Here is a 21,485-nt window from a genome sequence, read left to right as displayed (position 1 = left end):
TACAACACCAGGTTAAAGTCCAATAGGTTTATTTGGAATCACGAGCTTTCGGAGCGCTGCTCCTTCATCTAGTGAATCTCTTCTGATGAAGAAGCAGTGCTCCGAAAGGTTGTGATTCCAAATAAACCTGGCACGGTGGCACAGTGGTTAGCACTGCTGCCTCACAGCGCCAGGGTCTCGGGTTCAATTCCCTGCTTAGGTTACTATCTGTGTGGAGTTTGCACATTCTCCCTGTGCCCGCGTGGGTTTCCTCCAGTGCTCCGGTTTACTCCCACAATCCGAAAGGCATGCTTGTTGGGTGCATTGGCTAAATTCTCCCTCAGTGTACCCAACCAGGTGCTGGAGTAAGGCGACCAGGGGATTTTCACAGCAACTTCATTGCAGTGTGAATGTAAGCCTACTTGTGACTAATAAATAAACTGTGACTTTAACCTGGTGTTGTGAGACTTCTTATCGGATTCAGTAAATGATCATCCATTTATCCGAAAGAAGTGAAATATTGAAGTCAGCACTTCCTTCATTGAATATTTAAACCAATTATTCACCCAACTTTTCTCAACTATAATCAAATATAATTGAATCAAATATTGAAAACATTACTTGTCATATTACGTTCACTGAAAATCTGAAACAACCACTTAGCAAATTTCACTGAAATATTAAATGCTAAAATCATCTCGTAAGCCATTTAATTTAGTTAAATACATAATTCATTTAATGTTATTCAGTAAAATATTAATCTGATCAGCCTACTAATTTAACTTTTGAAAAAGTTTAAAAAATCATTTTAAAAATTAAATGGAAGTCAACAATGTATTCGAAATTGACTAATTGTAGATTATTTTTAATTGCAAAGCTTTTGTAATGTCAAGCCCCGCAGCAATCCTTATTGTTGAACAATTGATTTAAAAAATCTCTTGAAATATGATTATTCTAAGCTGCCTCTGTCCTGAGACAGGACTGGGTGTGTCCAACGTTGGCGATATGTGAGGATTATGAGATTCAATCGCATAATAGATGGGGAATGGGCTTGATCCTGAGACACTGTAATTTTCCATTATTGTGGGGCAGATCTTCCTTTTTATCTCCCGTGTCGATGAATAACAGGCTTCACCTTGTCCATTCAGACACAAAACACCGGCTTTCTGGCCCCACAGCACATTTCTTGATGAAACACTTCACTTTGGCAACATCACTGTGTTTGCATTAGTTTGTGCTTGTTGGGGGGGCACGGTGGCACTGTGGTTCACACTGCTGCCTCACAGTGCCAAGGACCTGGATTCGAATCCCGGCTTGGGTCAGTGTCTGTGTGGAGTTTGCACGATCTCCCTGAGTGTGCGTGGGTTTTCTCCCAGTGCTCCGGTTTCCTCCCACACTCCAAAGATGTGCGGGTTAGGTGGATTGGCCATGCTAAATTGTAGTAAGAAGTCTGACAACACCAGGTTTAAGTCCAACTGATTTATTTGATAGTAAATTTACTATCAAATAAATCAGTTGGACTTAAACCTGGTGTTGTCAGACTTCTTTCTGTGTTTACCCCAGTCCAACGCCGGCATCCCCACATCATGCTAAATTGGCCATTAGTTTCCCGGGATGTGTAGGTGAGAGGGATTAGTGGAGTAAATATGTGGGGTTATGGGGATAGTGCCTGGGTAAGATTGCTGTCGGTGCAGACTTGACGAGTGTTTCATTCAATGATGCATGATCTGATTCTCGCCAGTACAGGGAGTGGACAGGGAGTCTATTCTCGCTGCAAAGTTGGCTACTTACACTAGCGGGCGCTATTGTGCATGCACAGATCTCCATGTAACAGAGCCGAGAGATCTGTCAGGTGAGTCCTTCAGGCACCTGGTGTAGGAGCAGTGCTCCGAAAGCTCGTGATTCCAGATAAACCTGTTGGACTTTAACCTGGTGTTGTGAGACTTCTTACTGTACCCACCCCTGTCCAACGCTGGCACCTCCACATCATTATTAAATTTAGAATGATTTGTCCAAGTACTTTTCAAGTAGTATCTTATCAACCTAGCAAGAGGTGGCAAGCTGCGGCTATCACTTTTGACAAATTAAAGCCTGACTTACCATTTATCATTATCAGCATCGCAGTTACAGTCATAGTTTGTATCCAAGCAGTTCCCCTCCAATCCGCAGACACATTTTTGCACTCCTGGTGAAGAACCGCCCCAGTAAGCTTGTTTATCATTGGTTCTCCCGATCCACCATGTGAATGGTGCACCATCTGTGGGGGAGGAGACAAAAACAACCACTCTTAATGCCACGTAGGACAGGGCCAGGGCTGTGAACCGAGAGTTCTGTTAAGCACTTGCTTCAAATCATTTTAAAGGGCCGGTTATTTATGAATATTTTGCGTTAATTTGGTTCCTTTATCAAGTCAAAATAGAATCTGCAGCACAACTTGTTGAAGGCATCTACCGGAAAATTGATCTAACAGAAGCAGAGGCCACTTCGGGCAGTCATCTGATAATCCTGCAACTTCACCGCTCTTTCCAATTACACCATATAGTGAAAAGTTCGGAAACACCATGAGCCCATGGTTTTACCACAGACGTGAAAACTTGGTAAAGTCGGGCATGAGGTGAGCAGCATGATCTGCGACCGCCTCCATGCTCGTTCCCCCTTTACCAAGTGGCTAAAATGGCCACGATCGGCATCGCGCCCAAAATGGACGCCACGTCAATTTAAATGCGTTTGCATGCATTTAAGTTGACTTAATAGGCTGGATGCCCAAACCTACCTGCATTTCCCCCTTTATCACCGCATTCGCCCATCCAAATTTGGCACAAAACAGACTGCGTTTCGGGCGCTGTAGCTTCTGAGGAGGTAAATTCAGAGCTTCCAGCAGCTCTCTAACTCAGATTGGTGACTGGGGTGGGGGCGGGAAGGAGGAGGAGGGCTAGATCCTTCTCTGATGGGGGGCTGGGTTGGGGAGGGGGAGGGAAATGGGTCAGATGAACCTTTGGTAGGGGGGAGGGGGAGGAAGGCGGGTCAAATGGATCTCTGGTGGGGAAGAGGTCATGTACCAATCGACCCAAGAACAGCTTCTTCCCTGCTGCTGTCAGACTTTTGAATGGACCTACCTCGTACTGAGTTGACCTTTCTCTACACCCCAGCTGTGACTGCAACACTACATTCTGCACTCTCTCATTTCCTTCTCTAGGAACAGTATGTTTGGTCTGTATAGTGCACAAGAAACAATACTTTTCACTGTATGTCAATTTTTTTTTCCTGCACGTGTGCAGTTGTAGGTGCCAATCGGAGCTGCAGGGTTTCAGATGCGACAAGCCCCACTCAGAGACTTCTGCAGCACAATTCAGAATCGCCGCTTATTTTTAGGCAGAGTGCGTATGGGGGTGCCGGAGAACAGGTTTACAAATCAGATCTGGGTCATTCCCAATTCAGCACTTAGAATCAAAATGGTAAAATCGGGCCCTACAAAACCACTTTGCGGGCTTTCAGTGCCACTAACGAACCAAAACGACCATTTGGAAAATTTCACTAGCATTTTAAAGAATTCTGTCCAGGGGTGTGGACATTGCTGGCTCAACCAAAACTTACTGCCCATCCCGAATCACCATTAAAAAGGTGGCGGTAAGCCATCTTCTTGAACAGCTGCTGTCCATGTGGTGTAGGTACACCCACTATATGTGGATGCTATTGTGAAGGAAACTCACCTCTACTTTTTCAGGAAACTAATTAAATTTGACATGTCCACTACAGCTGTCACCAACTTCCACAGATGCACTGGAGAAAGCATTCTTTCTGGTTGTATCACAGCTTGGTATGGTTCCTCTCTCTCCATAACCACAAAAAAACTACAAAGGATTGTGAACGAAGCCCAGTCCATCACTCAACCCATTCATTGACTCTGTCTACACTTCCTGCTGCCTCACGAAAACAGCCAGCATAATCAAAGATCCCATGCACCCTCAAGGTACTCTCTTCTATCTTCTTCCATTGGAGAAAAATACGAAAGTCTGAGATCATTTACCAACTGATTCAAGAACTGTTTCTTCCCTGATGTCATCAGACTTCTGAATCCACCTATCTCACATGAAGTTGATCTTTCTCTACACCCTAGCTATGGCTGTAACACCACATTCCATACTTTCTCCTTTCATAGAATAGAATTTCTACAGTGCAGAAGGAGGCCATTTGGCCCATTGAGTCTGCACCAATCATAATCCCACCTAGGCCCTATTCCCATAATGCCACATATTTACCCTGCTAATCTCACTGACACTGGGGTCAATTTAGCTTGGTCAATCAACCTAACCTGCACACCTTTGGACTGTGGGAGGAAACCGGAGCACCCGAAGGTAAACCACACAGACAAGGGAGAATGTGCAAATTCCACACAAACAGTGAGCCAAGGCTGGAATTGAATGCATAAGACCATAAGGCCATAAGACATAGGAGCAGAATTAAGCCATTTGGGCCATTGAGTCTGCTCTGCTATTCAATCATGGCTGATATTTTTCTTATCCCCATTCTCCAGTCTTTTCCCTGTAACTCCTGATCCCCTTATTAATCAAGAACCAATTATCTCTTTCTTAAAGACACTCAATGACATGGCCTCCACAGCCTTCTAGGCAAAGAGTTCCACAAATTCACTACTCCCTGACTGAAGAAATTCCTCCTCATCTCTTTTAAAGGATCATCCTTTTAATCTGAGGTTTTGCATTCCAGTCCTAGTTTTTCCTACTACTGGAAACATCCTCTTCACGTCCACTCTATATAGGCCTCGCAGTATCCTTTAAGTTTCAATAAGATCCCCCTCATCCTTCTAAACTCCAATGAGTACAAACTCAGAGTCCTCAATTGTTCCTCATACGACAAGCTCTTCATTCCAGGGATCATTCTTGTGAACTTCCTCTGGCCCTTTCCAAGGCCAACACATCCTTCCTTCGATACGGGGCCCAAAATTGCTCACAATACTCCAAATGGGTTCTGCCCAGGGCCTTATACAGCTTCAGAAGTACATCCCTGCTTTTGTATTCTAGTCCTCTTGACATGAATGCTAACATAGCATTTGCCTTCCTAACTGCCAACAGAACCTGCACATTAACCTCAGCAGAATCTTGAACAAGGACTCCCAAGTCTCTTTGTGTTTCTGATTTCCTGAGCATTTTCCCCATTTAGAAAGTAGTTTATGCCTCATTTCCTCTTTCCAAGGTGCATAACCTCACATTTCCCACATTGTATTCTGTCTGCCCAGTTCCCTAGCACAGTGAGGCAGCATTTCTAACCACGGTGCCACTGTTCTTTCTCTATGAACAGCATGCTTTATCTGTAAACTGTGCAAGAAACAATACTTTTCACTGTATGCTCATACATGTGACAATAATAAATCAAATCTAAAATCTGTTTGGTAGAAAGTAGGATTCTGTTTGGTAGGATTTTGACCCAGAGATATTGAAGGAACGATGATATAGTTACAACTCAGGGTGCTGTGTGTTTTGGAGGGGAGCGTGCAAGTGGTTGGTGCTTCCGTGCACCTGCTATCCTTGTTCTTCTAGGTGGGAGATAGAGGTCACGGGTTTGGCAGTTGTCAAAGGATTGAGATGCTGTTGAGTAAAGCTCTGTACAAATGCCAACCGCTTCTGCTGAGGATGACACTATGACACAAAGCAGTAAAACGCCAATCACGCTGTTTGAACAGTTCTCGATATTTGCACTGAGCTTCTTAAATATCAAAGCACGGTATATGAAAGTATCAAAGTACATAACCCTTATGTGTACAGGACAGTGCTGACAAATACCAGGAATGCAACCTAAAATTTTCAATTAAACCTCTTTCCAAACTTGATCTTGCAAGCACAATCATCCTGTCCTTTCTATAAACCTCGTCACATCATCGTCCATCCCCTATCACTCACCATCACCCATATATAATTCAGGCCTCTTCTTACTTGTGTCACCATTGCTTCTTTTGTCAGTCACTCAAATTCTGTGCCCTCTGGTCTTTAAGTGTCTGGACAACAGAAGGAGTTTTGTTCTATTTACACGATCCAACTGCCTCACAATTTTGAGCACCTCTGTGTAATCTTTTCCCAAACCTCTCCGTAATCAGGAGGAACAAAGGCCAGGGAAAGATCACAGGTTTGGGGACGGAGGATGGTGGTTAGTTGGGTGCGACACAATACTGGCTTGATGGGCCAGGATGAACCAGTGCTGTACAAAATAAAAAAATTACCTGCCGGAATCAACTCTTCCAAACTTGCTTCACCTGCTGAGTTTCCTGGGCCCTGGGATGCCCCGTTAGCTAGTGTCCTAGTCAAATGATGTACAATATAATTTATTGTAATGATGAGCCCAATTCTCCACTTTGGTTGCTCTGATCTCCCCTCCCTCCCCGTCAAACCCATCATGGTTAAAATGCAAGTAGGTGTCTTTGTGGGCGGGTTGGGCTCAGCATTTTGCAAGTTTGCTGACCTAACCCCCAACTGACCCTCTTTCACCCTTCGAGAGGTACTAAAGCTCCCTTGCAAGAAAAAATATGTAGTCCATCAACAGTTGCATTCCATGGGCAATTGACTTGTAGCATTTGGTCTGAATGGATTGTTGGGTGATACCTGCACATGAAGATTGGCCGACTTGTCCCTTAGCTGGAAACACTGGAAGGACATCAGACATCAACAGAAAAGGGAGATGACAATATACCAATAGATTTCCAATGAGATTGATGGATCACTAATTCCTGGATTCGAACACATCCAATCTCGATTCTAAAAATATCACTTGTTTTTTTTTCTTTATCATAAAATATTGAGTTACAAAATCCTTCTACGCAGGTAACCTGAAGCGTTTCCATGGAGATACTTGAAAACAATTGGGATGCTTTTTGTGCATCCAATGCATGTAGTTCTTCACAAAATAATCATACACCTATGCTCTAGTGCCAATCTTGGTCTGGCAGTTGTATAGTGTGTTCTGCATCTGTCAATACTAATTCATACCATGGAACCTGTCAATAGCCAGAAGAGCTTTGCTTCCAGGTGTAGGATGATTGATTTTCTCAAGGTTCTCCTTCGATTTATAAATACTCACAAGATTGAGAATGATTGCTCATAATATCCCACTTCACATGACTTTCCAACTGCACTTCCAGCAGTGTGAAGACAAAGGTGACCCAGCAAAAGAACCTAGATCACTATTTCCTGCAAGTAAATTGGTGAGTGGATCAAGAATTGTATAGTTGTTCCATTGCCATTTCAAAACCATAGCAAAACAGACAAGTGGCAGAAGGTGTAGGACAGACAAGAGGAAGAACTGTTTTACTCAAAGGGTGGTGAGTGCCTGGAGTTTGGTAAGCGAGCTGCAGGTGGAGGTAGGGACACAAAACTCTTTCAAAAATGACATGGGTCTGAACCTTAAGTGCTGTAAGCTGCAGGGCAATGGCCAGGTATGGGAAGGTGGGATTGGAAACGCCACCTGGGTGTCCTGGGCTGACATGGACAAGATGGGCTGAATGGTCTCCTTTTGCACTATAACTTTTCTATAGTTCCAAAAACTTAATCATAAGTGCCACAAAAGCAGTATTCTAAATTTTTGTGAACAATTCACTTTTTGTAACCAAAAAAGTATTTTAATTTGGACATTGGGGGGCTGGGACTTACTGGCCGTGCTCTTTCCTAAACCGGAAAGTCCTGCCCGAGGCCAACAGGCCTTTTCATGATCCGCTCCTCGCCCACTACGATTCCCTATGAATGGGAAAATTTGCCTCTTTTTTTCGCATTGATTTACCTTCTCTTTGTGAACTGACAACCCATTTGGTGTGACCTTTCCTGAATTCATTCTTGGACTGTGATATTGCTGTGAAGGCCAACAATTATTTCCCATCTGCCTGAGTTGCCATTGAGTAGCTCGTGGCGAATCTACTCCTTGAACAACTGCAATCCGTGCAGTAATTTTTTTGTGTATTTTGCATTAACCCACTGTCTGGAAATGACATTCCAGAGTAAATTAAGATCGATTCTATTTTTCAAAGAAAGAAACTGCGTGCCCGATTTATTTCTGTCCTCAAAGTTTAAGTCACTCCATGAGTTTCTGCATGCACTTTGTAAAAATAAACCTCTTGAGACTAAAATGAAGTGTTTTTTTTCAAATACTGAAATGGGGGAGGCGATGGCCTAGTGATATTATCACTAGATTATAATGTTCTGGGGGCCAGGGTTCGAATCCCACCACGGCAGATGGTGGAATTTGAATTCAATAAAAAAAATCTGGAATTAAGAATCTACTGATGACCATGAAACCATTGTCAGTTGTCGAGAAAACCCATCTGGTTCACTTATGTCCTTTAGGGAAGAAAAGCTGTCGTCCTTACTTGGTCTGGCCTACATGTGACTCCAGAACCATAGTAAAGTGGTTGATTCTCAATGCCCTCAGGCAACAAGGGATGGGCAATAAATGCTGGCCAACCAGCGATGCCCATGTCCCACAAATTAATTATAAAAAAAATACGGTTGGGACAAATCTCTGTAAAGGGCTAAAGAAACAAAGAAAATGTTGTTCAACATTAAGTTTTACTTTAGTTTATTTATTATTAGTCACAAGTAAGGCTTACATTAACACTGCAATGAAGTTACTGTGAAAATCCTCCAGTCACTACAGTCCGGCACCTGTTCAGGTCAGTGCACCTAACCAGCATGTCTTTCACAATGTGGGAGGAAACTGGAGCACCCGGTGGAAACCCATGCAGGCAAGAGGAGAACGTGCAAACTCTACACAGACTGTAACCCAAGTCAGGAATCAAATCTGGGTCCCTGATGCTGTGAGGCAGCAGTCTAACCATTGTGCCATAATGCCGCCCCAATGGGGGTTACATTTAGGTAGCAACAATGAAGGAATGGCGACATATGTCCCGGTGAGGGTGATGTGTGGCTCAGAGAGGGAATCGGAAGCGGTGCTCTTCATGCACCTTTTGTCCTTCTCGGAAAGCCTTGTGGGCTGTGAAAGCTAAAGACATGACCTCCAACAGTGAAGCAAAATGAAAGCAATGTTGTTTTGGATACCACAAGTAGAGATGGCAGAGAGGTCTTAAGAGATATTGCTGGAAGGGACTACAAGGATAAGGAGGGATGAAGTCCTGGACGGATCCAAAACAAAGGGTGAGGATTTTAAAAACAGGACTTTGTTGGGCCTCAAACCCAAACATTGGTCAGTGAACACGGGGGCGGCACAGTGGTTAGCACTGCTGCCTCACAATGCCAGGGTCCCAGGTTCAATTCCGGCCTCGCATCACGGTCTGTGTGGAGTTTGCACGTTCTCCCCATGTCTGCGTGGGTTTCTCCCAGGTGCCATGATCTCTCACAGTCCAAAGATGTGTGGGCCAGTTGATTGGCCATGTTAAATTGCCCCTTAATGTCAGGGGAGTTAGCAAAGGTAAATATGTGGGGTTACAAGAATAGGGCCTGGGTGTGATTGTGGTTGGTGCAAGCTCGATGGGCCAAATGGTCTCCTTTTGCACTGTGGCAATTCTATGAACACAGGGATGGTAGGTTAATGGAGTCCTGTTAGTCAGTCTAGATTTTGCATCACATCCATTTCAGTCAAAAGTCTAAGCATTTTCTAGTTCTCTGCCATGTCAAAATAATTCATTGTATAGGAAGTGTTTTAGGATATTCCTACATCAATGCAAGTCTTGCTTTGAACTAATACAAGTAATTGTTAGCGCAGTTGTGATGTTACATTTCAACAGTACACACACTGAATAATGAGAAGTGGGTAAAAAGATAAAGGATTTAATTCATCATTTTGTTTAATTTTTACTTCTTCTGCGATGGAATTCAACTTCTTTGCCCCAAAAACAATGCATTTTCTCGCAAACTTTGATTTCAGTGAAGTCATCTCCACCCTGCAGTAAAATACTTTAAAGGTGAGCAAGAGGATGTTAAACAGTGCCGCTGTAGTTAAAGTGGTGGCCTTTGTGGTTTGGGGGAAATAAATTGATAAATAGATAAGAAGATTAAAGAATGTCACATCAAAGAACCCACTCTCTTCCTTATCTCCTCCACACTGTCTGGAAATGACGCCCCCGAGTAAATTAAGAGTAGTTCTATTTTTAACAGAATGAAACTTGGGGTCTGATTTATTCATATTCTCAAAGCAAACTTAAATAATTCTGTGAATTTCCGTGTGTACTTTGTAAATATATTTCTCATGAGACAAACACGACCAGTTTTATAAATACAGAAATAACCATTGAAGTTGGGACAGAAAGTGAAGTTTATTTATTATTCACAAGTAAGACTTACATTAACATTGCAATGAAGTTACTGTGAAATTCCCTTAATCACCACGCTCTAGTGCCTATTCAGGTTAGCAAGTCTTTTGGACTCTGGGAGGAAATCAGAGCAACCAGGGACAACCCATGCAGACACAGGGAGAATGTGCAAACTCCACACAGAGAATGATCAAAGCCCAGAATCGAACCTGGGTCCCTGGCGCTGTGAGGCAGCAGTGCTAATCACTGTGCCACCATGCCGCCCCAGTATAAATAACAAAATATAAAGGACTGAAGAAACAAAGAATGTGCAATTGAACGTTAAGTTCAATGAAATCCTAACTTGGCAATGGCTAAAAGTATTAACTTGGCAATGGCTAAGGCAGGATTTTCCAGTCCTGCCAGCAGAAGGTATTGTTATGGGCAGGATGGGAAAATTGAGGGAGGGAATTTTCCAGTCTCATATCCAACGCTTGCTGGCTAGAAAAAATCCTGGCCTACAAATTAACATTTCTGTTAAAAAATTCTCAGTCAAATAGGAGAAAGATGTCAGGAATCTACTAATAAAACATCAAAAGGTAAAGACTGGGCTAATTCCTTATGCCAGAGGACACAATGGAAGGCTTCAAACACTCAGGTGCTTTGGTCCTTAAAGGGAGTTACTAAGAAAGGAGCTTAGAATGATAGGGAAAGCATTAATGGAGTCATAGAGGTTTACAGCACAGAAACAGGCCCTTCATCCCAACTTGTCCATGCCACCCAGTTTTTATCACCAAGCTAGTCTCAATTGCCCACATCCCTCTATACCCATCTTACCTATGTAACTGTCTAAATGATTTTTAAAAGGTAAACTTATACCCGCTTCTGCTACTGCCTCTGGCAGCTCATTCCAGACACTTACCATTGAAAGAATTGCCCTTCTGGATACTTTTACGTCTCTCACCTCTCACCATAAACCTATACCCTCTAGTTTTAGACTCCCCTACCTTTGGGAAAAGATGTTGACTATCTACCTGATCCATGCCCCTCATTATTTTATAGACCTCTATAAGATCACCCCTAAGCCAGGGAAAAAAAGTCCCAGCCTATCCAGCCTCTCATTCTAATTCAACGTTTCAAGTCCTGGTAGCATCCCAGTGAAGCTTTACTGCACTCTTTCTAGTTTAATGATATCCTTTCTATAATAGGGTGACCAGAACTAGACTGGAAACTGTTTACCCAAACATTATTTCGTGTTCATGTCCGATTTCCTCTCAGAGACCAAAAGACTTGCTAACCTGAATAGGCACCAGAGTGTGGCAATTAGGGGAGTTTCACAGTAACTTCATTGCAATGTTAATTAAGCCTTACTTGTGAATAATAAATAAACTTTACTTTCTGTCCCAACTCTAATAGTTTAAAGCTGGTCGTGTTTGTCTCATGAGAGTTATATTTACGAAGTACACATGGAAACTCACAGAATTATTTAAGTTTGCTTTGAGAATATGAATATGAAACATAGGACAAGTGGCTAGAATGCCAACAAGTGCACTTGCCTTTTACCAGATTGCCACTGTAACCTGAAATAAAGACAAAGTGCTGCAGATGCTGGAGCATAAAACAGCAAGTGCTGCGAAAATGCAACAAGCTGGGCAGTATCCTTGGAGAGAGAAACAGATTTAATATTTTGAGTCCCAAATGACTCTCCTTTGGAACTGAACTGTTCTACTGGATTCAAAACATTAACGCAGGTTCTCTCTCTGGGGATGCTGCCCCACCCGCTGAGTATTTCCAGAACTTACCGCTTTTATTTCAGATCCCTAATTGTTGCAGTGTTTTGCTTTTATTTTAGGCTGTAATGGGAAACTGGTAAAAGGTAATGTCAAGACTGATGTCCAGAAGCACTTACACGGGCTGCAGTTTCCTTTTTCTGGCTACAAAGATGTGGGCAAAGAATGGAATCTTCCCAGAAGAGGGGTGACCTCGACGTTGAGGAGATCTTTGGGTGGCCAGCAAGCTTGAGGAGGTGGTGCCTGGTCCTGAAATGAGCGTGTAGTTCTGTCACGATGGATGGCATGGTGGCACAGCGGTTAGCACTGCTGCCTCAGAGCTCCAAGAACCTGAGTTCAATTCTGGCCTTGGGTGCCTGTCTGCATGGAGTTTGCATGTTCTCCCTATGTCTGCATGGGTTTCCTCCCACAGTCCAAAGATGTGTGGGTCGGGTGGATTTTTCATGCTGAATTGAACATTAGTGTCTGAGGAATTAACAGGGTAAATACATGTGGTTACGGAGATAGGGCCTGGGTGGGATTATTGTCAGTGCAATCTTGATGGGCCAAATGGCCTCCTTCTGCACGGTAGGAATTCTATGATTCACTGAGAAACTTCACTCAGTGTGAGCCATCCTGACGTGAATACATAGAATCCTACAGTGCAGAAAGAGGCCATTCGGCCCATCGAGTCTGCACCAACCTCTACCCCACCTAGGCCCTATCCCCACATATCTACCCACTAATCCTTCTAACCTATGCATCCTGGGACACTAAGGGACAATTAGCATGGCCAATCAACCTAGCCCATACGTCTTTGGACTAAGGGAGGAAACCGGAGCACCCAGAGGAAACCCATGCAAACACGAGCAAACTCCACACAGACAGTGACCCGAGCCGGGATTCGAACCCAGGTCTCTGGAGCCGTGAAGCAGCAGTGCTAACCACTGTGCTGCCGTGCCGCTGGTGACTCCTTGGCATTTTACCAGCCCATCACACTAGGGCTGATTAAAACACTCAAATCTCACATGTAGCAGGTAGATGCTGAGATTGTTTACTGTGGTGTTGAATTCACATGGGCTGAATGGCCTCCCTCCACCTTTATGTATTTGAACACTTTTGGTGGATTTTGAGCCCTGCTATCCGTTGGAAATGTGGTGGCAAAATCCTGAAAAATACACCGTTCCGGCTGCCCATTCTGTTCCTGGCGATGTTCTGACAGCCACAGTCTTCCCCTGAGCGGACCATTGCAATCAGGCAGAGCTCCGATAACATTCAGTTTTAGCCTGTCATTCTGTTAGATTCGATCATGAAAGATCTATATCTTAACATTGTTTATCCAAATCATATTTTTTAATACCTTTGCTTAACAAAAATCTATCAATGCATTAGCGCTGAAAGATTTTACATTTTCAATTTGACCTTCAGCTCAGCAGTTTCTTAAGGGAGAGTTTTTCAGATTTTCACTACCAGTTCTGTAAACATAGAATCTTTAACATAGAATCCCTACAAAGCAGAAGGAGGCCTTTCAGCCCATTGAGATTACACCAGCAACAATCTCACACAAGCCCTATTGCTGTCACCCCAATTATTTACCCTGATAGTTCTCCTGACACTAAGGGGCAATTTAACACATCCAATCCACCAAATCCACATATCTTTGGACTATGGCAAGAAACTAGCGATCCCAGAGGAAACCCACACAGACACGGGGTCAATACGCAAACTCCACACAGACAGCGATCCGAGACCAGAATTGAACGCGGGGTCCCTGGTGCTACAAGACAACAGTGCTAACCATTGTGCCATTGTGTCACCACAGGATTGCTTCCTGTCATCACCCCTGACTTGTCTAACTCTAAATTTTAAATGGGTTAGCCTCTTTGTCCACCATCAGAGGAAATATTTTGGCTAGAACTCTTCAGCTGTTCACGCCCCACCCACCGCTGCCAGACAGAATGGAAAATTTGGCACTCAGCCAAAAAACTCTGTTCACTGCAGCAGGACCAGTGTATCACACTGGTGTAAACGGCCGGAAGATCCCACCTTTTGTCTGTCTCTCTCTCTCTCTCTCTCTCTCTCTCTAACCCATCAGACATTTCACCTTCTTACAAAGATCAATTGGATGACTCCTTCATCTTCTCTATTCAAACTGGTCCATGCAAGTCACGTTCCCTTCATCACGGAGATGGTGACGTGTTGGATCACTGGGTTAGTGAGTGAGTGACCGGAGGTTAATTCTCTGGGTTTAAATCACATCACAGTAGCTGGTGGAATTTAAATTCAATTAATAAAATGTGAGACTGAAAGTTAGTGATGGTGACCATGAAACTATTATTGATTACTGTTAAAACCCATTCAGTTCACCCATGTTCTGTTCGGGAAGAAACTCTCTCACTCTCTTTCGCTCCTTCAAAGCTTTGGCACAGTGCACTGCTGCCTCACAGCTCCAGAGACTCAGGTTCAATTCCAGCCTTGGGTCACTCTATGGAGTTTGTATGTTCTCCCTGTGTTTGCATGTGTTTCCTCTGGACGCTCTGCTTTCCTCCCACAGTCCAAAGGTGTGGGGGTTAGGTTGATTGACCATGCTAAATTGCCCCTAGTGTTGGGGGATTAGCAGGTTTATTTGTGGAGTTACATGAATAGTGTCTGGTTGGGGTTGTGGTCTGTGCAGACTCGATGGGTCGAATGGTCTCCTTCTGCACTGCTAGGATGCAATTGTATAATTTGATGCCGTTTCGAGGATTTAGCACATTCTCTCTCTTCCTCTCTTTATTTCTCAGGTTGTTTCATTGATTCACCTCTCTCTCCCTCTCTTTCTCACCTTTTCAGCTTTACTGCACTCTCTCCCCCCTGTGTTGTTTCATGGATTCTCCATTTACCATGAAGCTTCAGTGCGCCTATCCTACATTCAGCTGTAATTTGTATAGAATACTCTGCCAGTTACTAAACCTGAAGTTGTCTTGTATCAAGATTATCTGGCTATGTTGAAAGAAAATCTCAACACCCTTTGACCCAGTGCTCCATGATTGAAGATGTGGGTGTGAATGGCACAGTGGTTAGCACTGCTGCCTCACAGTGCCAGGGACCCAGGTTCAATTTCGGCCTTGGGATACTGTGGAGTTTGCACATTCTCTCTATGCCTGTGTGGGTTTCCTCCCACAGTCCAAAGACTTGCGAGTTAGGTTGATTGGCCACACTAAATTGACCCTGGAGTCAGGGGATTAATGGGGTAAGTGGGTGGGTTGCGGGAATAGGTTGGGTTTGTGGTCAGTGCAGACTTGATGGGCCGAACAGTGTCCTTCTGCACTGTAGGGATTCTATGATTAAGATCTATTGCAATTCATAATCTGCTGCTTGTAAAAGCTTTCTATGCTGGCTTCAAGTCTGTGAGATTCCTAATCCAGGCTGTGTATTGTTGTAACTCTTCAAGATTTAATAAATTAATCTCCTTAGGTTTGCTTATTGATTTTATGCCATAATAGAGTTAAATACAATGATACAATGTACTTGCATCATTCAGAAGCCCACTGCTCAACTCGAACCTTCGCTGCTACAGAGCATGATGTATCCAGGACCACAACGTATCGAGTCTTCAGAAAAAAGAATAAAAACATGTTTATCTGACATCTTTCGGGACCTCAACGTGCCCCATGTATTTTGCAGTTAATTAAGTACTTCCTGACGTGTGGTCACTGTTCTTAATGTAGAAAATGTAGCAGCCAGTTTGTACACAGTAAGGTTCTGCAAACAGCAATGAGATGCTGTAGCTGTTTTAGCACAAAAGCAGATGCTGGAATCTGAAACCATAAGAGAAAATGCTGGATAATCTCAGCAGGTCTGGTAGCATCTGTAAAGAGGGAAAAGAGCTGATGTTCTGAGTCCAGGTGACCCTTTGTCAAAAATACAAGGCAAGGAAATTGGGAAATATTTATACTGCAGGGTGAGGGAATGAAAGGTGAGCCATAGCCACAACACAAGGGGAAAGGCTAAGAGGTGCTAATGGAAGCCCATATACCATAGTCTTTATATATTCTCACTTTCTGGACTGTAATTAGCACCTCTTAGCCTTTCCCCTTGTTTTTGTGACTATGATCCATTTTTTCATTCCCTCTCTCTACAGTATAAATATCTCCCAGTGTAACCGGCATGGAATGGAGATATTATCAATTTCTGTCATGGCTTCTCAAAATTTTTAATATCACAGTGGCAATTATACCAATCTCTTACCTAAGAACTTAAACATAAGACCTAGGAGCAGGGATAGGTGATTCAGCCCCTCGAGCCGGCATTCTATACGATCATAACTGAATTCATCTCAGTCTCATCTCTACCTCTCTGTCCGTTCCTCACAGACTTTTACTTAAACAACTTAGGAATTTTTACATCGTTTAGATTTAGATCCTCTCCAGGACAAGACCTGACCATGATTTCAAACAACATTCACATTATGCATCTGAAGCAAGGGTTTCGGTTCAATAAATTCCCTGAACAAAGTAGGGAAAGCCAAGAGAAGAAGAACCGGAAAGTGTTGGAACTGCTCAGCAGGTCAGGCACGGGGAGAATGCACAAACTCCACACAGACAGCCACCCAAGGCTGGAACTGCAGCATTTTGCTTTTGTTACAATAAATACTAGAACAAGCATTGTATTTGCTGTAGGAGCATTGGCCGCGATTCTCCCAAAAGTGCTGAATTGGTGGGAAAACTGTTCTAATTCCCGGCTGTTCTGTCAGTTCAGCTTCTCACCTGAATCTCCACACTCTGTGCACTGAATCGATCCCAGTCGCGAATCTCGTTAAAAACTCAGGGGGCGGGACCAATTCGCGCTGGAATCTGACAGTTCTGGAAAGCTGCACATCCGCAGTGGACCCAAACTGGCAAATTCCCATTTGCTGCCCAGCTGGATCAGTGACCCCAGCAGTGCTGCCCCTCCAGCACCCCCACCCCCCCACCCCATGGCCCGATCGTGGCCCCCACAACAATTCCCGGGCCAGCCCTGACCACATCCCCCCCCCCCGCCCCCCTCCACCCCCAGTTCCGGGGCACCCTGATGTCTAGCCCCCATCCCCAGCAGTGGGGGTCCCCTCACCCCCCCCCCCCTTACCCCAGCAGACCCCCTCCCTCGTTGACCACCACCACCCCCCCATCCCCCAAGGAGGCAGACACCCTCCAGGCAGACCATTCCCCCCAGCCCACCCCAATCGCTGCCCTCCATCCCAGACCAATTCCATCGCAGAGTGGCAGCGGGACCCCCCCACCCCCACTGACTGCCCCTAGGCCCCATCCACAATAGGCCCCACCCCCTTGGCACTGCCCGATGCCTGATGGGCAGTGTCAAGATGCCCTTGGGGCAAAGTGGCCATGCCCATTGGGCAGTGCTGGGGACACAGGCAAGCACTGCCAGGGTGCTCGACTCCCTGGGGGGCCCCCGAGTGCCCCCCTTCTTTTCGGCAGAGTCTCCCATTAAGTTCTGCAAATGTGGGGAACTAGTCTGAACCCCGTCGGAATGGAGTACCCCTGGCAGAGTGGGAGATTCAATCACGACCTCAAAGGTCCTGATAATTAACTCATATACATATTTAAAATATTGGCAGAAAATATTTCAATTACTTGCCTGCCTTCCTGCCGGTTTCCAGCGCAGTCTGGCTGGTGACTGTTCGCTGGCTCTGGGAGATACATATGCATTCCCAGCGCATGCGCAAATTCCTGTTCAAGGCCAAAGACATGTGTCTCCCACTGTGACCCAACAGAAAAGTTGTGGGTTGCAATGAGAGAGTCGTGGCCATTGTTCCATTGTTAATTGCAGGGAATACATTGGGTTTTCCTTACTAAGAAGCATTCCCATTCCAGTCCCCGGCAGGGAACGTCTTTACTGCTACACCCCATGATGAAATATGGCAGGACTTGCAACGTAACCCGCTAGAACTACACAATTTGTGGTATTGGGTCCAGATGTCAAGAATATAAAGGGATATGGTGAAAAAGACAAGTTGAAAGAGTTAAGCAAACCACTATCTGCTTGGTTTGCAGTATGGGCCAGAGCCACTGTATCTAATATTCCTGACAAATTGCTCAGCCTTCAGTTGATTTTGATATTTTATGGCATCTGCTGTTAAGATGACCGGGGAGCTGAAGCCTCCAATTCCCAACAACCAAGAAATCTAGCCAGTAAACTTAATAGCAACACATATTATAGCCAGACCCAACACACAATGCTGATCACAATGAACTAAATTAGCTTAGGTAAGTAAAAAGGCTGTAAATAACTGTTACAATAAAAAAGGGGATAAAAGGGTCAATCGCTAGGCATGTGAAAGATTAGGGTTCTGTTTTCTCATTAGCACCAAGGTTACGAAAACCTTTGGGGAATTAATGAAATAAGGTTAAAATGTGCATTTATACGGCACCATCAGCCACCAGAATGCCTCATAAAACAATTACACTGTGCAATAAATTTTCTCATGCTCACGTGGCCAATTGTGTATTATACATCTCATCTGTTCTCTTCTTTGAACAATGCTTTTCTTCCTTCTTGGAATTGTAAATGCAGGATTGTTTGTCAGTTTTTCAGTTCAATAAATTCCCAGAACAAAATGCAAGAAAAAAAAACAGAAAACGTTGAAACTGTTCTGCAGACCAGGCAAGGGGAAAGTGTACGAACTCCACACAGACAGTCACCCAAGGCTGGAACTGCAGTATTTTGCTTTTGTTACAATGAATACTAAAATAACCATTATATTTGCTGGAGGAACATTGTCTCGTTGTTAATTGCAGGGAATGAATTGGGTTTCCTTATTAAGAAGCATTCCCATTCCAGTCCCCAGCAAGGAACTTCTTTGATCGAATGGGCCAGGAAATGGCAAATGGAATTTAATGTTGGCAAGTGCGAGGTGGTCCACTTTGGTAGGAAGAATGGTAGGAAGGATTATTACTTACGTGGAGAAAAACTGCAGCAGGCGACGGTGCAGAGGGACCTTGGGGTCCTTGTGCATGAGTCGCAAAAACCCAGCCTGCAGGTGCAGCAGGTGGTCAGGAAGGCGAATGGGATGCTGGCCTTCATAGCGAGGGGGATTGAATATAAAAGTAGGGAGGTCTTGCTGCAGCTGTATAGGGCACTGGTGAGGCCGCAGCTGGAGTACTGTGTGCAGTTTTGGGCGCCGTACTTACGCAAGGATATTTTGGCCTTGGAGGGAGTGCAGAGGAGGTTTACTAGGCTGATGCCGGAGTTGAGGGGGTTGAGCTATGAGGAGAGGCTGAATAAACTAGGCTTGTACTCGTTAGAGTTTAGAAGAATGAGGGGAGATCTCATTGAGACGTATAAGATGATGAATGGGATGGATAGGATAGAGGTGGAGAGACTCTTCCCGCTCAGAAAGGATAGTAGGACTAGGGGGCACAGCCTCAAGATAAAGGGGGCGCGGTTTAGAACGGAGTTGAGGAGGAACTTCTTCACTCAAAGGGTGGTGAATCTCTGGAATTCTCTGCCCGTTGAAGTGGTGGAGGCTACCTCGCTAAATATTTTTAAGACGCGGGTTGATGGGTTTTTGATAAGAGAGGGGATTAAGGGTTATGGGGAGAGGGCGGGAATGTGGAACTGAGCCACGACAGATCAGCCATCATCTTATTGAATGGCGGGGCAGGCTCGAAGGGCTAGATGGCCTACTCCTGCTCCTATTTCTTATGTTCTTATGTTGTTATGATTGAACATAGAACATGACAGCACAGTACAGGCCCTTTGGCCCTCAATGTTGTGCCGAGTTACGTCCAATCCCAAGATCAAGCTATCCCACTCCCTATCATTCCGGTGTGCTCCAAGTGCCTATCCAATAACCATTTGAAAGTTCCTAAAGTGTCTGATTCCACTCTCACAGCAGGCAGTCTATTCCACACCCCAACCACTCTGAGTGAAGAATCTACCTCTGACATCCCTCCTATATCTCCCACCATAACCTTATAGTTATGCCCCCTAGTAACAGCTACATCCACCTGAGGAAACAGTCTTTGCACGTCCACTCTATCAATCCCCCTCATCATCTTATAAACCTCCATTAAGTTGCCTCTCATCCTCCTCCGCTCTAAAGAGAAAAGCCCCAGCTCCCACAACCTTTCCTCATAAGACCTACCCTCCAAACCAGGTAACATCCTGGTAAATCTCCTCTGCACTCTTTTCAATGCTTCGACATCCTTCTTATAGTAAGGTGACTAGAACTGAATACAATATTCCAAATGTGGACTCACCAAAGACCAGTATAACCAGCAGGATAAACCCACGGCTCTTAAACTCAAACCAGTGAAATACGGCAGGACTAGCAATGTGACTAGCTAGAACTATACAATTTGCCAGTACAGAGCAGTAATAAACTTATTACCACTTATCCAACAAGGATAATCCTACTTAATAGGGCATTGCATTACAAGGCTTTTATATGTTTCGGTTCGGCCTTGGGTCACTGCCTGCGTGGAGTTTGCACATTCTTCCCATGTCTGCGTGTGTTTCTTCTGGGTGCTCCGATTTCCTCCCACAGACCAAAGATGTGCGATTAGGTTGATTGGCCTTGCTAAATTGCTCCTTACTATCAAGGGGATTAGCAGTGTAAATGTGTAAGGTTATGGGAATAGGGCCTGGGTGGGATTGTGGTCAGTGCAGAATCAATGGGCTGAATGGCCTTCTTCTGCACTGCAGGGTATCTATGATTCTATGCTTGTGTATCGATTGCAATTGGAGTCATAGAAACACAAACTAAAAGCAGCAGCAGCACTTTGAGCCTGCTGCGCCATTCATTTTGATCATAGCTGATCATCAAATTCAGTATCCTGATCCCCCCCCAATTCCTCCCCATATCCCTTGACCCCTTTTACCCGCAACAGCTATATCTAATTTCAGACAAGGTTTTGTCTCAACTAACAGGTCATACAATAAGGCATTAGAGCTACAATTTGAAAATCTCAGGTTTCTAATGACTGTGTCTGGTTGGCACCTCGCAGGCCTAGAAACTACCAGCTTCAGATTTGATAACTGTTTGCGTTACAGCCCAAAGCCTTCAGAAAGCCGGCTGCAGGCAGTTCTGTCATTACCACCCATGGTCATGACAAAAAGACAAAGACACACAAGAGAATTTGTAAAGAAAGTCAGTCAGTCGATAGCGGTTTAGCTCGTCAAGAAAGTCAAGAGAGAAAAAAAATAGGACAAGACCCTGAGGGAGATTGAGGAGAGTAAGACAGAAGCCTTAGCAAATATAAAGAAAAACAAATGGTGGCAGAGTGCAAAACAATAAATGGAAAACTTAGAGAGTCCCTACACTGCAGAGGAGGCCATTTGGCCCTTCGAGTCTGCACCAACAACAATCCCACCCAGGCACTATCCTCATAATCCCATGCATCCACCCTCACTAATCCCTCTGACACTAAAGGGCAATTTAGCATGGCCAATCCACCTAACCAGTATGTCTTTCAGACTGTGGGAGGAAACCACAGCATCCGAAGGGAATCCAC

General features: G+C 44.4%; 1 protein-coding gene across 1 annotated transcript in view; it reads right to left on the bottom strand.

Annotated features, from left to right (window-relative positions):
• The window catches only part of LOC145350299 (contactin-associated protein-like 5), a 644,548-nt gene that overhangs the window by 225,001 nt on the left and 398,062 nt on the right, over positions 1 to 21,485 (bottom strand). Inside the window, exon 14 of the mRNA XM_080199493.1 lies at positions 2,080 to 2,236. Within this exon, the coding sequence (XP_080055619.1) occupies positions 2,080 to 2,236 (157 nt within the window). The remainder of the gene's footprint in view (positions 1 to 2,079; positions 2,237 to 21,485) is intronic.

This window comes from Carcharhinus amblyrhynchos, chromosome 11, assembly GCF_965287045.1.
Source record: "Carcharhinus amblyrhynchos chromosome 11, sCarAmb.v2.hapA, whole genome shotgun sequence".
NCBI classification, from domain to species: domain Eukaryota; kingdom Metazoa; phylum Chordata; class Chondrichthyes; order Carcharhiniformes; family Carcharhinidae; genus Carcharhinus; species Carcharhinus amblyrhynchos.
The sequence above is the reverse complement of the archived record's forward strand: the minus strand, read 5'-3'. Positions and strand labels throughout refer to the sequence as shown.